General features: G+C 40.4%; 1 protein-coding gene across 2 annotated transcripts in view; it reads left to right on the top strand.

Moving 5' to 3' along the window:
• VPS13A (vacuolar protein sorting 13 homolog A) overlaps positions 1-15,724 on the top strand; it is a 320,730-nt gene that overhangs the window by 242,225 nt on the left and 62,781 nt on the right. For both annotated transcript variants that reach the window (XM_069763032.1, XM_069763023.1), the window contains exons 58-65: positions 1,467-1,536; positions 2,194-2,302; positions 2,610-2,723; positions 3,060-3,205; positions 8,780-8,861; positions 10,561-10,674; positions 11,113-11,188; positions 15,151-15,314. In XM_069763032.1, the coding sequence (XP_069619133.1) occupies positions 1,467-1,536; positions 2,194-2,302; positions 2,610-2,723; positions 3,060-3,205; positions 8,780-8,861; positions 10,561-10,674; positions 11,113-11,188; positions 15,151-15,314 (875 nt within the window). The remainder of the gene's footprint in view (positions 1-1,466; positions 1,537-2,193; positions 2,303-2,609; positions 2,724-3,059; positions 3,206-8,779; positions 8,862-10,560; positions 10,675-11,112; positions 11,189-15,150; positions 15,315-15,724) is intronic.

The raw sequence follows: 15,724 nt of genomic DNA, 5'->3' as shown, positions 1-15,724 counted from the left end.
CACATGACTTAGGATAATAGCCAAACCAGAATCTCAATTTGCAGACACTGTGTTCCCCCAAAATGTTATTAACCAACAGAGAGAAAACGGACACCTTGGGGCTGATGCTTATAGCCTGGGAAGTGGGCAATACCCATGGAGCTTTCCAGGCTATAAATATCAGCTCACAGCTGTCTACTAAGCCTTTACTGGTTATTAAAATGGGGGATCCCCCCAAAAAAAGACGTAGGGTCCTCCTATAATTAATAACTAGCAAAGGCTATGCCGACACCTGCGGGCTGATATTAATAACTTAGGAAGGGGCCATGGATATTGGCTCCATCCCAGATTAAAAACATTAGCTCTCAGCCGCCCCAGAAAAGGCGCATCTCTAAGATGCGCCAATTCTGCCTTTTAAGAGTCGCTCTTCCCAATTGCTCTGGTACATTGAGAGGTGGGGTGATCGTTGGAGGGCTGATGTCAGCTTTGTATTGACAACTGACCTCCACTCCAGGGGTTAGTAATGGAGAGGCGTCTATAAGAGGCCCCCATTGCTAACCCCATAGTCATATTGTAAATAAAAAACACCCTGGATGATGTCCTTTATTTGAATTACAGACAAAAGGCAAACTTAAACTCGCCTTTACACCCATTCTACTGAAGCCAATGTCCCCTGGTAAATTAATTAAATTAATAAACAACCATATCCCTCACCTGCCTCCACGTGAAGATAATCCTACTTCCTGTTAAATGAAGTGAAAAAAATAAACAACCATATTCCTCACCTCTCTGACGAGAAGATAATCCATTTTGTCCATAGACAATTCTAAATCTGCTACATTTACTTGGCATGCTGAACACTGGCATGATGCAAGCATTCAGCATGTCAGGCGGCCGAAACAGTGAGCTGCGTGTGCTTGCTCAGTGCCTCGCGATGCCGTGAGAAAGGTGAGCGGGGTTCTTATCCAATGAACTCCATTCACCTCAATGACATCAGCACGTGCGCTGTGAGAATGTTCTCACGCTGACGTCAGTGAGGTGAACGGAGTCTATTGGATATGAACCTTGCTCACCTCTATCCCATCATCACAAGGCACTGAGCTGAGAAAAATCGCATATGAGCAGGGACTCGTAGATTAACATTGGTCAGAGTGCAATCCAATTTATCGGATTGCTCTCGTCCATTTTTCTCACAAATGAGTATGAGCCCTAATTGTTTTAGTGGTTTTAAATGGTCAAAATTTCAATCTATTACTTGTCAATGTACTGCAAGGGTTAAGTGATGTCAGATACAGTTAATCATATAGTGCAGTAAATTGATCTGTTGCAAAAGTACATTAACTACTTCATTGTATAAACCGATCTGTATATCTGATTAATAATTTAGACAATCTTACTGTATCGGAAACATTACTATAGCCATGCAGGTGGTGATATATTTCAGAAACTTTTGTAAATCCACTACTAAAATGTGGATGTTTTTACAGAACCCAAACCTTTCACTGACATGAGTATTGTAACGAGGACAGCTGGACATTCTGAAATATCACGCATAAAGTAAGTTAAAATGCCAATATCATAAAGCCATATACATAATCATTTATTGGGAACTAATTAGGGCATCAAACTCTGGTAGTGTTGAAAAATTTTAATTTACAGTGTGGTAAATTCTTAAAGGAAATATATAATTAAACTCCACATCAAACTGCAGATATGGGCATGCAGGTATTTGATATGTAAATCCATTGACACCTTTATATCATCTATCTGTTGCTTTCTTTCCGAGTAATCCGTCTTATGCAAATTAGGTGTTACATTTTTTTGGTCTTGACAGAGCACCAAAGAAGCTCCTGCCTCCCCAGGTTTCCTCTTTAGCTGGACTGATTGCTCACTTACTGATTTCCTTGCCTGGTGCCAGACATCACACTCAATAAGCTATAAGTCAAGCTAAATAGATTGTCTGTTACACCCATACCACTTATTGCATCATTTGCACATGAGTGAAATCTCTATTTAGTCAGGAATGCAGCGACAGATAGAAGATATCAAGATTTTGATGGATTTCAAAGATCTACATACCTGTATATGAGGATTGGTAGGGTGTAATTTACTGACAGTCCCTTTTTTCAGGATACACTATTTTATTATGTAGAAGTTGGTCTTTTTTTATATATATATATATGAGGATTACCAAATTCACTATTTTGTGAACAGATACTTCAAGGTTTTGATACAAGAAATGGATCTCCGGATAGATCTTGGATTTTTGTTCGCCCTTGCTGATCTCTTTGCACAGAGCGGGGACGTGCCTAAAGATCAAGCTGTAAGTCAATAATTCTGCTGTCTAAGTTTAGTAATATAGCTTTGGAAGTAAGAAGCACTTTCTCCTTATTGGAAGATATATCACACTGTCATCAGTAGAGTCGTTGGGTTTGATTGTATGCTTCTTGCTTCCTGCTTAGTATTTTCCTTCCAGAAGGAAGATCCTTTGCTAGCAGTAGTTGTGAAGAACTTTGTATGTTGCTTATAATTCAGATAAAAGGTACTGGAACCTAGGTGTACCAGGATTTCGTGATACTCAAGACTCTTCTGTTTTACTAATTGTACTAACAACCTGCATGTTGTTATAGGTGGAACTTTTTAAAAAGGACATAGAATCTCTTCAAGCCGAACTAAGTACTGTGTCTTCAATAAGTGTTTCTCAACTTAGCCTTTATGAAGATTTCCACATATCTCCTATTAAGGTAACGGAAACTGTATTGCAACTTCTATACCTTTAATTTCTTAACGACTTATGGTATACATTTTCACCATAGGTCATTAAGCTGAGTCTGAACATGGCTCAGTGGCTAAGCTAACTTTATACATAGCAAATGCCAGCTGTGTTATATAGCCAGCGACAGTCTGCAATGGCAGAGATCAGAGTGCACTCCGATCACTGTAGTTTAGCTACTTAAATGTCACTATCAATCTGAGTTCTCAGCTGCACCCAGGTCTAGGCGGGTGGGGAATTACACTCTGCGCTGGGGCATGCATTTCATGTTATTCCTGCTGTGATGTCATTGTCTTCTTTCTTGTAGCTTCATTTAAGTTTTTCTTTGAGCACTGGTGGAGATGATGGCAATAAGGAACTTCGAGATAAAGAGTTGATTCCCGTTCAGTCGTTAAACCTTCTGCTAAAGAGTATTGGTGCCACACTGACGGACGTGCAGGATGTTGTGTTCAAGTAGGTGCTGCCTTCAGTGTGGTTATTTTTGTAGGTTAGAAGCGATACATCTTTTTAATCCCTTTCTGGCATTGGACGTACTATTCTGTCCATGTGACCTGGGACTTAATTCCCATGGACGGAGCCCAGCTGATCGCAGGCCGGGTGTCAGCTGATTCTCACAGCTGAAACCTAGCACTAAGTGCCAGGAGCAGTCACGGACCGCTCCCGGCACTTTAACCCACAGAACACTTCAATCAAACATAATCGCAACGTTGCGGAGGCGGCAGAGGGGCTAACATAGAAGATTAAAATGTAGAGTCGTAAAAATAAAAAATCAAATTTTCTGGAAAAAAATGATTTTTTATTTTTACGACTCTACATTATAAACTTCTGTGAAGCACTTGGGGGTTCAAGGTGTTCACCACACATCTAGATAAGTTCCCTAGGTGGTCTAGTTTCCAAAATGGTGTCACTTCTGGGGGGTTTCCACTGTTTAGGCACATCAGGGGCTCTCCAAACGCAACATGGCGTCCGATCTCAATTCCAGCTAATTTTGCAATGAAAAGTCAAATGGTGCTCCTTCCCTTCCGAGCTTTGCCATGCGCGCAAACAGTGGTTTACCCTCACATATGGGGTATTGGCGTACTCAGAACAAATTGCACAACAACTTCTGGGGTCCAATTTCTCCTGTTACCCTTGGTAAAAATAAAACAAATTGGATCTGAATGTTAATTTTTTTTAAAAAAAACATTCCAAATGTTCCTGTGAAGCACCTGAAGGTTTAATAAACTTCTTGAATGTGATTTTGAGCACCTTGCGGGTGCAGTTTTTAGAATTGTCACTTTTTGGTATTTTCTATTATTCAGACCCCTCAAAGTGACTTCAAATGTGATGTGGTCCCTAAAAAAAAAATGCTGTTGCAAAAATGAGAAATCGCTGGTCAACTTTTAACCCTTATAACTTCCTAACAAAAAAAAAATTTGGTTCCAAAATTGTGCTGATGTAAAGTAGACATGTGGGAAATGTTCCTTATTAAGTATTTTGTGTGACATATCTCTATGATTTAACCCCTTTCTGCCATTAGACGTACTATTGCGTCCATGTGGGGTGGGCTTTACTTCCCAAGGACGCAATAGTACGTCATATGCGATCGGCAGCGCTCACGGGGGGAGCGCCGCTGATCGCGGCCGGGTGTCAGCTTTTTATCGCAGCTGACATCCGGCACTATGTGCCAGGAGCGGTCACGGACCGCCCCCGGCACATTAACCCCCGGCACACCGCGATCAAAGATGATCGCGATGTGCCGGCGGTACAGGGAAGCACCGCGCAGGGAGGGGGCTCCCTGCGGGCTTCCCTGAGCCCCCTGCAGCAACGCGATGTGATCGCGTTGCTGCGAGGGTCTCACCTCCCTCCCTGCTCCCTCCAGCCCTGGATCCAAGATGGCCGCGGATCCGGGTCCTGCAGGGAGGGAGGTGGCTTCACAGAGCCTGCTCAGAGCAGGCACTGTGAAGGCTGCAGCGCTGCATGTCAGATCAGTGATCTGACAGAGTGCTGTGCAAACTGTCAGATCACTGATCTGTGATGTCCCCCCCTGGGACAAAGTAAAAAAGTAAAAAAAAAAAATTTCAAATGTGTAAAAAAAAATATTCCAAAATAATGAAAAAAAAAATAAAAATATTATTCCCATAAATACATTTCTTTATCTAAATAAAAAAAAAAAACAATAAAAGTACACATATTTAGTATCGCCGTGTCCGTAACGGCCCGACCTATAAAACTGGCTCACTAGTTAACCCCTTCAGTAAACACCGTAAGAAAAAAAAAAAAAAAACGAGGCAAAAAACAACGCTTTATTATCATACCGCCGAACAAAAAGTGGAATAACACGCGACCAAAAAGACAGATATAACTAACCATGGTACCGCTGAAAACGTCATCTTGTCCCGCAAAAAACGAGCCGCCATACAGCATCATCAGCAAAAAAATAAAAAAGTTATAGTCCTGAGAATAAAGTGATGCAAAAATAATTATTTTTTCCATAAAATAGTTTTTATCGTATAAAAGCGCCAAAACATAAAAAAATGATATAAATGAGGTGTCGCTGTAATCGTACTGACCCGAAGAATAAAACTGCTTCATCAATTTTACCAAACGCGGAACGGTATAAACGCCTCCCCCAAAAGAAATTCATGAATAGCTGGTTTTTGGTCATTCTGCCTCACAAAAATCGGAATAAAAAGCGATCAAAAAATGTCACGTGCCCGAAAATGTTACCAATAAAAACATCAACTCGTCTCGCAAAAAACAAGACCTCACATGACTCTGTGGACCAAAATATAGAAAAATTATAGCTCTCAAAATGTGGTAACGCAAAAAATATTTTTTGCAATAAAAAGCGTCTTTCAGTGTGTGACGGCTGCCAATCATAAAAATCCGCTAAAAAACCCGCTATAAAAGTAAATCAAACCCCCCTTCATCACCCCCTTAGTTAGGGAAAAATTAAAAAAATGTATTTATTTCCATTTTCCCATTAGGGCTAGGGTTAGGGCTAGGGTTAGGGCTAGGGTTAGGGCTAGGGTTAGGGCTAGGGTTAGGGCTAGGGTTAGGGTTAGGGCTAGGGTTAGGGTTAGGGCTAGGGCTAGGGTTAGGGCTAGGGTTAGGATTAGGGTTAGGGCTAGGGTTAGGGCTAGGGCTACAGTTTGGGTTGGGGCTAAAGTTACAGTTAGGGTTTAGATTACATTTACGGTTGGGAATAGGGTTGGGATTAGGGTTAGGGGTGTGTCAGGGTTAGAGGTGTGGTTAGGGTTACTGTTGGGATTAGGGTTAGGGATGTGTTTGGATTAGGGTTTCAGTTATAATTGGGGGGTTTCCACTGTTTAGGCACATCAGGGGCTCTCCAAACGCGACATGGCGTCCGATCTCAATTCCAGCCAATTCTGCGTTGAAAAAGTAAAACAGTGCTTCTTCCCTTCCAAGCTCTCCCGTGTGCCCAAACAGGGGTTTACCCCAACATATGGGGTATCAGCGTACTCAGGACAAATAGGACAACAACTTTTGGGGTCCAATTTCTCCTGCTACCCTTGGGAAAATACAAAACTCGGGGCTAAAACATATTTTTTGTGGGAAAAAAAAAGATTTTTTATTTTCACGGCTCTGCGTTATAAACTGTAGTGAAACACTTGGGGGTTCAAAGTTCTCACAACACATCTAGATTAGTTCCCTGTGGGGTCTAGTTTCCAATATGGGGTCACTTGTGGGGGGTTTCTACTGTTTAGGTACATTAGGGGTTCTGCAAATGCAATGTGACACCTGCAGACCATTCCATCTAAGTCCTCATTCCAAATGGAGCTCCTTCCCTTCCGAGCCCTCCCATGCGCCCAAACAGTGGTTCCCCCCCACATATGGGGTATCAGCGCACTCAGGACAAATTGGACAACAAATTGTGGGGTCGAATTTCTCCTGTTACCCTCGGGAAAATACAAAACTGGGGGCTAAAAAATAATTTTTGTGGGAAAAAATTTTTGTTTTATTTTTACGGCTCTCCATTATAAACTTCTGTGAAGCCCTTGGTGGGTCAAAGCGCTCAGCACACATCTAGATAAGTTCCTAAGGGGGTCTACTTTCCAAAATGGTGTCACTTGTGGGGGGTTTCTACTGTTTAGGTACATTAGGGGCTCTGCAAACGCAATGTGACACCTGCAGACCATTCCATCTAAGTCTGCATTCAAATGGCACTCCTTCCCTTCTGAGCCCTCCCATGTGCCCAAACAGTGGTTCCCCCCACATATGGTGTATCATCGCACTCAGGAAAAATTGGGCAACAAATTTTGGGGTCCAATTTCTCCTGTTACCCTCAGGAAAATACAAAACTGGGGGCTAAAAAAATAATTTTTGTGGGAAAAAAATTTTGTTTTATTTTTACGGCTCTGCATTATAAACTTCTGTGAAGCACTTGGTGGGTCAAAGTGCTCACCACACCTCTAGATAAGTTCCTTAGGGGGTCTACTTTCCAAAATGGTGTCATTTGTGGGGGGTTTCAATGTTTAGGCACATCAGTGGCTCTTCAAACGCAACATGGCGTCCCATCTCAATTCCTGTCAATTTTGCTTTGAAAAGTCAAACGGCGCTCCTTCCCTTCCGAGCTCTCCCATCCACCCAAACAGTGGTTTACCCCCACATATGGGGTATCAGCGTACTCAGGACAAATTGTACAACAACTTTTGGGGTGCAATTTCTTCTCTTACCCTTGGGAAAATAAAAAATTGGGGGCAAAAAGATAATTTTTGTGAAAAAATATGATTTTTTATTTTTACGGTTCTACATTATAAACTTCTGTGAAGCACTTGGTGGGTCAAAGTGCTCACCACACCTCTAGATAAGTTCCTTAGGGGGTCTACTTTCCAAAATGGTGTCACTTGTGGGGGGTTTCAATGTTTAGGCACATCAGTGGCTTTTCAAACGCAACATGACGTCCCATCTCAATTCCTGTCAATTTTGCATTGAAAAGTCAAACGGCGCTCCTTCCCTTCCGAGCTCTCCCATCCGCCCAAACAGTGGTTTACCCCCACATGTGGGGTATTGGCATACTCAGGACAAATTGTACAACAATGTTTGGGGTCCATTTTCTCCTGTTACCCTTGGTAAAATAAAACAAATTGGAGCTGAATTAAATTTTTTGTGAAAAAAAGTTAAATGTTTATTTTTATTTAAACATTCAAAAAATTCCTGTGAAGCACCAGAAGGGTTAATAAACTTCTTGAATATGGTATTGAGCACCTTGAGGGGTGTAGTTTTTAGAATGGTGTCACACTTGGGTATTTTCTATCATATAGACCCCTCAAAATGACTTCAAATGAGATGTGGTCCCTAAAATAAAATGGTGTTGTAGAAATGAGAAATTGCTGGTCAACTTTTAACCCTTATAACTCCCTAACAAAAAAAAATGTTGGTTCCAAAATTGTGCTGATGTAAAGTAGACATGTGGGAAATGTTACTTATTAAGTATTTTGTGTGACATATCTCTGTGATTTAATTGCATACAAATTCAAAGTTGGAAAATTGCGAAATTTTCATAATTTTCGCCAAATTTCCGTTTTTTTCACAAATAAACGCAGGTACTATCAAATAATTTTTACCATTGTCATGAAGTACAATATGTCACGAGAAAACAATGTCAGAATCACCAGGATCCATTGAAGCGTTCCAGAGTTATAACCTCATAAAGGGACAGTGGTCAGAATTGTAAAAATTGGCCCGGTCATTAACGTGCAAACCACCCTTGGGGGTAAAGGGGTTAAGGGCATGAAAATTCAAAGTTGGAAAATTGAGAAATGTTCAAACATTTTGCCAAATTTCCGATTGTTTTTACAAATAATCGCAGGTAATATCAAAGAAATTTTACCACTATCATGAAGTACAATATATCATGAGAAAACATTCTCAGAATCACCAGGATCCGTTGAAGCATTCCAGAGTTATAACCTCATAAAGGGACAGTGGTCAGAATTGTAAAAATTGGTCCGGTCATTAACGTGTAAACCACCCTTGGGGGTAAAGGGGTTAATACAGTTTCTTTTTCGTCTTCATTTGCAGGTTGGCATTTTTTGAGATTAAAAATCAAGTTTACTCGAGACAGGAGCTGCAGTGGGAAGTCATCAGACATTACTCAAGACAAGTAAGCGTATGACTATTACCGTATATACTCGAGTATAAGCCAACCCGGAGTATACGCCGACCCTCCTAATTTTGCCACAAAAAACTGGGAAAACTTAATGACTCAAGTATAAGCCTAGGGTGGGAAATGCAGCAGCTACCGGTAAATTTCAAAAATGAAAATAGATACCAATAAAAGTAAAGACATCAGTAGGTTGTGTTTTTGAATATCCATATTGAATCATGAGCCCCATATAATGCTCCATACAGTTCATGATGGGCCCCATAAGATGCTACATGCAAAATACGCCCCATATAATGCTCTATAAAGGTTATGATGGGCCCTATAAGATGCTCCATATTAAAATATGCCCCATATAATCCTGCATAAAGGTTAATAATGGCCCCATAAGATGCTCCATAGACACATTTGCCCAATATAATGCTGCACAAATGTTGATTATGGCCCCATAAGATGCTCCATAGACACATTTGCCCAATGTAATGCTGCACAAATGTTGATTATGGCCCCATAAGATGCTCCATAGCGATATTAACCCCATATAGTGCTGCACAAACGTTATGGCCTCATAAGATGCTCCATAGAGATATTTGCCCCATATAATCCTGCACAAACGTTGATTATGGCCCCATATGGACACTTGCCCCATTTGCTGTTGCTGCGATAAAAAAAATCACAAACTCACCTCTCGTCGTTCAGGCCCGTGGCACTTTAAATATTCACCTTTCCTCTTTCCCGCCACCGCTCCGTCTTCAGCGTCTTCTGCAATGACGTTCAGGCAGAGGGCGCGCACTAACCACGTCACCGCGCCCTCTGACCTGAGCGTCACTGCTGACGGAGCGGCGCCCAGAACGGGGAGCAGGTGAATATCGCGTAGCGCTCCCCCTACCCATTATACTCACCTGGAGCCACATATTCATTACTGTAATGAGCGGTACCATGTGACCGCTCAGTACAGGAAGAAGCTGAGGCGCCGGGAGAACAAGGGACGTGCAGGGACTGCGCCAGGAGCAGGTAAGTATTATTAGACAGCCCCCGCTCCCCCTCCCCTGCCGACCCCTGAGTATGACTCGAATATAAGCCGAGAGGGGGACTTTCAGCCCCAAAAAATGGTCTGAAAATCTCAGCTTATACTTGAGTATATACGGTATATAAAATGATGCATTTTACTCCTAACTTTGTCATTCCAGTCCTCATCATTCATTCTCTTTATGGTGATGGCAGAACCTGCTTCACTATTCCACTTTTAACTTTGAAGTCCAAGGAGTAACTGATCCTAGCTAGTGATGAGCTAGGCAATCCCTGGATGTGTTGCAGCTGTCGAACAGCCACGAGACATGCAGCTGCAGGGACTCAAACATTTTATTCGAGCACGCTGGAGTCACTCGATTAGCACCACAGCATGCTCTGAGCACTAATTCTGACCTAATACTTCTGCCTTCTTCCAAGATCCATTTCACAAAAAATACTATATCTTGTAAATATGGTCATATATATGTTCACATACCTCCAACTATGCTATTTTATTCAAAAACATAGTTGTTTGGAAAACAGCTGAATGGTGGCCTATTGGTACAATTGACATATGCGCTTGCGGCTTTTGCCCGAACATATGCCAAGCTTAGTTCATAAACATGATGTGAGCACTGCCTAATATACTGAAAGCAGTTTTATAATTGCATATTCCCTTAATCTGTAGGCAATTAAACAAATGTATGTTCTTGTCCTTGGACTCGATGTGTTGGGGAATCCTTTCGGCTTATTTCGTGATTTTTCTGAAGGGGTTGAAGCTTTCTTCTATGAACCTTACCAGGTAATGCAATGGCCAGTTTTAGTTTTTAGATGATGTGATAGTTCTTTATAAATTTACGTAAGATGATGTAAGAAATTAATAAGGTTAATAATGTAGTAAAATCTGAGTTTAGTTGAGGTTTTCTAGATTTCAATGGTATGGATAAAGCATGTTTGTACACCAGTCACGCCTCTAGAATTTATTGTAATACAACTATTATAAAAATGGATTTAACAATCTATTTTTATTCAGGAAAAACCTGGGAATAAGTCAACTTCTTTCTTTGGTAAAACATTCTGTTCTTTATTGCTGTATTTGTTCATACAACATTAAAAGCACCACAAAGACATGTAAACCCCTGACTCATTTTGGAGGAGCCGATAACTGGCATGTGGTGATCAGCCTTACAGAATTTGCTTTTAAACATACCTGACAATCTGTTCTGTATTGTTTTCCCAGGGTGCCATTCAAGGACCCGAGGAGTTTGTTGAAGGAATGGCATTAGGAGTAAAAGCTCTTGTTGGAGGAGCAGTTGGTAAGTAAAGGCAATACTTCTGATTTCAGTGAGCGTGAGTAATAAGCTAGTAATACATGATTTCTAGTTTATTATATATACTTCAAAAAATTTCTGGATAATTTTTCAAATGTAAAGGATGATATTTTTATTTGAGATAATGTTTACCTTGAGTATAAGCTATTAACAGAAGATTGCTCTGCGAAGGGTAAGAACATGATCTAGATGTGTTATACATTTAGTTACCTGTAATTTTGTGATATCCCCCTAGAAAATCTGTTTGCATGGTCACCTAGCTAGGTATGGTCTTTGTATATGGGAAGTGGTGGCCTACCGTGGAAAGGCTGAGTTCCTTACATCTGTTGTGACTAGCCAGTTATTTTACGCAGGAGCTGGGCACAACTGATGACTAGTTGTGCGCTGGTTCTGTGGCCAGAGCTGGATGAAGACTTACGCGCACAACATTTTTGGATTCAGCACTAGGATCAATCTGGAGTAACTGCTGATGCTCTGGGAATGACCTAGACAACTATGTGGTCAGTTTTGGAAACACTAGAAGGCCAGATAAGTGGAAACAAGATTTAAATTAAGATTTGTTTGTGGAACATTCACACTCAGCAGCCTTAGTGCAGTTAGTTTTTTTACCATGGTTTTTACGAGATATCAAATTTACCACAGTTCTTTTTCACACGATCACAGCAAGTAAAAACTTATACAATACAATGGATGCAATTAAACTGCAACATATGAACACAGCCTAACAATAGTAGTGGGACCGTGGAATATGCAAAACTCACTGACCTGTTCCTAGAGCCATATGGTCAAGCAAGAACCCATCACCACCAGTGCCAAGAAAACATTGTACATCCTATGCACAACTTCTGCGGTCTTCTAAAGACTGACCACAAACCAAACCTATCATATTTACGGTTTTCTGCCATTCCCATTTTACAGTTACCTCATCTTTTGAGCTGTTTCAGATTGTGGCAATTGTTTTGTATCTCCTTATTTCAACTGGTTTGGAATACAGGTTTACAAAAAGTGCAAATATTAAACGTGTGGGAAGTTAATCATACAACCTACAAGAAGAACACCACATTTGAATGGAAATTTAAAATAGAATATTTATTAATTACCGTAGCTTAAAAATACATAGAATGTGAAGATTAAAATTCCAGGGAAGTAGTGAGCACCATAAATGGATATCAATGGATGGCAAAGTGATATTTAAGGTAATAATCCTTAATTTTTTTTACACCACTTAGATGAAAAAGTACCTAGACATGTTTGGTGTCTATGAACTCGTAATGACCTGGAGAATCATACTGGCAGTTTTAGTGGGATTGCACTTTTTTTTGCAATTTCACCGCACTTGGATTTTCTTTCCCGTTTTCTAGTACACGACATGGTGAAACCAATGGTGTCGTTCAAAAGTACAACTTGTCCTGCAAACAATAAACCCTCATATGGCCATATTGACGGAAAAATAAAAAAGTTATGGCTCTGGAAAGGAGGGGAGTGAAGAACGAAAATGCAAAACCAAAAACTGCTCCGGTCATGAAGGGGTTAATTAGCTTGTTAGGGTTATAGTTTGTTCACAATAATCATTAGGAAAGGTCATGTTATGCAAATATCCCAGCTTTATAAAACCCAGCCTCCTCTAACCTTGTGCCATAAACACTTTCTTATAAGCCGCTGCCCAGCACTCTGAAAATGAAAATGGTGGAGGCCCTCAAAGCCGGAAAAGGCTACAAGAAGATAGCAAAGCATTTTCAAGTTGCCCTTTGCTCAGTTCGAAACAGTTAATGGGAACATTTGAGATGAGGATAAGATCTGGAAGACCAAGCAAAATTTCAGTGAGAGTTGTTCTTAGGATTGCTAGAGAGGCAAATCAGGAACCCTGCTTGACTGCAAAAGACCTTCAGAAAGATTTAGCAGACTCTGGAGTTGTGGTACATTGTTCTACTGTTCAGAGACACCTGCACAAATATGGCCAATAGAAGATCTAAACAACCCTGATGCATTTTGGAAGGAACCAAGTCCTGTGGACCGATGAGGTTAAAATATAACTCTTTGGCCACAATGATCAAAGGTATGTGTGGAGAAAAAGGGCACACAATTTCAGGAAAAGAACTTCTCGCCAACCATTAAGCATGGTGGGTGGATCAATCCGCTATCCTCTGTACCAGTCTGTCATCGTAAATTTATTTACTGTAAACGATAATTATAACTTTGTATGCAACCCCTTCTCATGTACAGCATGAATTAATGGTGCTATATAAATAAATAAGCCCTCACCCAACCCCATATCACGAAAAATGGAGACGCTACGGGTATCGGAAAATAGCGCAAATTTTTTTTCTTCCTTTTTTTTTAGCAAAGTTTGGAATTTTTTTTCACCACTTAGATAAAAGAGAACCTAGACATGTTTTGTGTCTATGAACTCGTAATGACCTGGAGAATCAAAATGGCAGGTCAGTTTTAGCATGTAGTGAACCTAATAAAAAAGCCAAGCAAAAAACAAGTGTGGGATTGTACTTTTTAGCAGTTTCACCGCACTTGGAATTTTTTCCCCGTTTTCTAGTACAAAACATGCTAAAACCAATGATGACATTGAAAAGTGCAACGTGGCCCTCACATGGCCATATTGACGGAAAAATAAAAAGTTATGGCTCTGGGAAAGAGGGGAGCGAAAAACGAGAATGCAAAAACGGAAAAGAGCAAGGTTGTGAAGGGGTTAAAAAGCAAATATCAACGCCAACATGGCTCCTCATAAAAAGTACGCCAATGACAATGAAAGAAAAGCAACAAAGGCACAATGTTGAAGACAACAAAGAGCAAACGAAACTTGAAGAGCAACAGCAATGCTGGGACAAAAAACAATTCATATAAGCGTAGGCATCAAGCACGAGTCCCCTGATGCGAAAGTGATTAGATGGTCACAGGATGCCATTAGGCAACAACAGCGCCTCATGCCTGCCGCCATCGTGACGTTACTGCCCTCTCGATGCGATAGCATCCGGCCTCCATCTCGTAATAATAATAATCATCAATCATGCTTTGGGGTTGGGTTGCTGCCAATTGCACAGGGAACATTTCACCGGTAGAGGGAAGAATAGATTCAATGAAATCTCAACATATTCTTGATGCATAACATAAACATAACACCATCTGTAAAAAAAGCTGAAGTTGAAAATAGGATGGCTTCTACAAATGGATAATGATCATAAACACACGTCAAAATCTACAATAGATTACCTTAAAAGGCGCAAGCTGAAGGTTTTACAATGTCCCTCACAGTCCCCTTATCTGAACGTCTTTGAAAATCTGTGTCTAGACCTCAATACAGCAGTGCATGCAAGATGGCCCAGGAATCTCACAGAACTGGAAGAATTTTCCAAGGAAGAATGGATGAATATCCCTCAAATAAGAATTGAAAGACTCTTGGCTGGCTACAAAAAGTGTTTACAAGCTGTGATACTTTCAAAAGGGGGTGCTACTAGGTTTTTATAATATAAAATATGAATATATAGAGAGGTGTTTTTTTTTTATTTTTTGGGGGTTGGGGGTTTGCCTAAAATGAAAAGGAAAAGTGTGACCTTTAACCTGAAGCAATAAAGAGATCATTTAATCTTCAACTTGGTTAACTGTTAACAATAAGTCATTTTGACCAGGGATGCCCAAACTTTTACATGCCACTGTATTTATTGATCACTCTTTTGTATTTATATTTATGAAATTGTGTGTTTACTAGACCATAATTGTCAGGATTATTACGGTACCTTAAATATCACTTTGCCTTACACCAATATTCGTTTCCCTGTAATTTTTATTTTCACATTCTGTATAAAATTAATGTTATATATTTTTAAGCTAAATAATTCATTTAAAATGTACTATTTTAAATTTCCATTGAAGTGTGTCGCTTCTTCTTGTAAGTTGTATACTTGACTGAATTGCCAAATGTGTTTCTTTTTTTTTAGGTGGCTTAGCTGGAGCAGCTTCCCGGATCACAAGTGCTATGGCTAAAGGTGTAGCAGCCATCACCATGGATGAAGAATATCAACAGAAGCGGAGAGAAGCCATGAACAAGCAGCCAAGTGGCATCAGGGAAGGTCTTACACGTGGAGGAAAAGGCCTTGTATCTGTAAGAGATATTTGGAAATCTATAGCATAACCTAGGATTGCTTTTTGGTATCGTTTGGTCTTTTTCACACCTAGCATGTGTTTTGATATTTTTACAGTTGGTCACCAAGTGTTTGTGGGTGTGTGCACTTTTGCCCATTTAACTCAAGGAAATAACTTAAGTGAAATAATTCTCACCTGTCAACATCTTCCTGAAAGAAGATAAATTGCAGATGTTTGCAAAACCATATTTCTAATTATGTTTTATAAATACTTGTTATGTTACTGGTTTCCAAACACTTCCCCAGGGACTTAAGCCATAGAAAATAACAAACTAATCAACGCTCACCTACCAGCACCCACTTGGATCCTGCACAGGCTGTTCCAGCATCAGGGAAACATTTAATGACGCATTGCTCATGTCAACTGACC

Source organism: Ranitomeya imitator, chromosome 1, assembly GCF_032444005.1.
Source record: "Ranitomeya imitator isolate aRanImi1 chromosome 1, aRanImi1.pri, whole genome shotgun sequence".
NCBI classification, from domain to species: domain Eukaryota; kingdom Metazoa; phylum Chordata; class Amphibia; order Anura; family Dendrobatidae; genus Ranitomeya; species Ranitomeya imitator.
The sequence above is the reverse complement of the archived record's forward strand: the minus strand, read 5'-3'. Positions and strand labels throughout refer to the sequence as shown.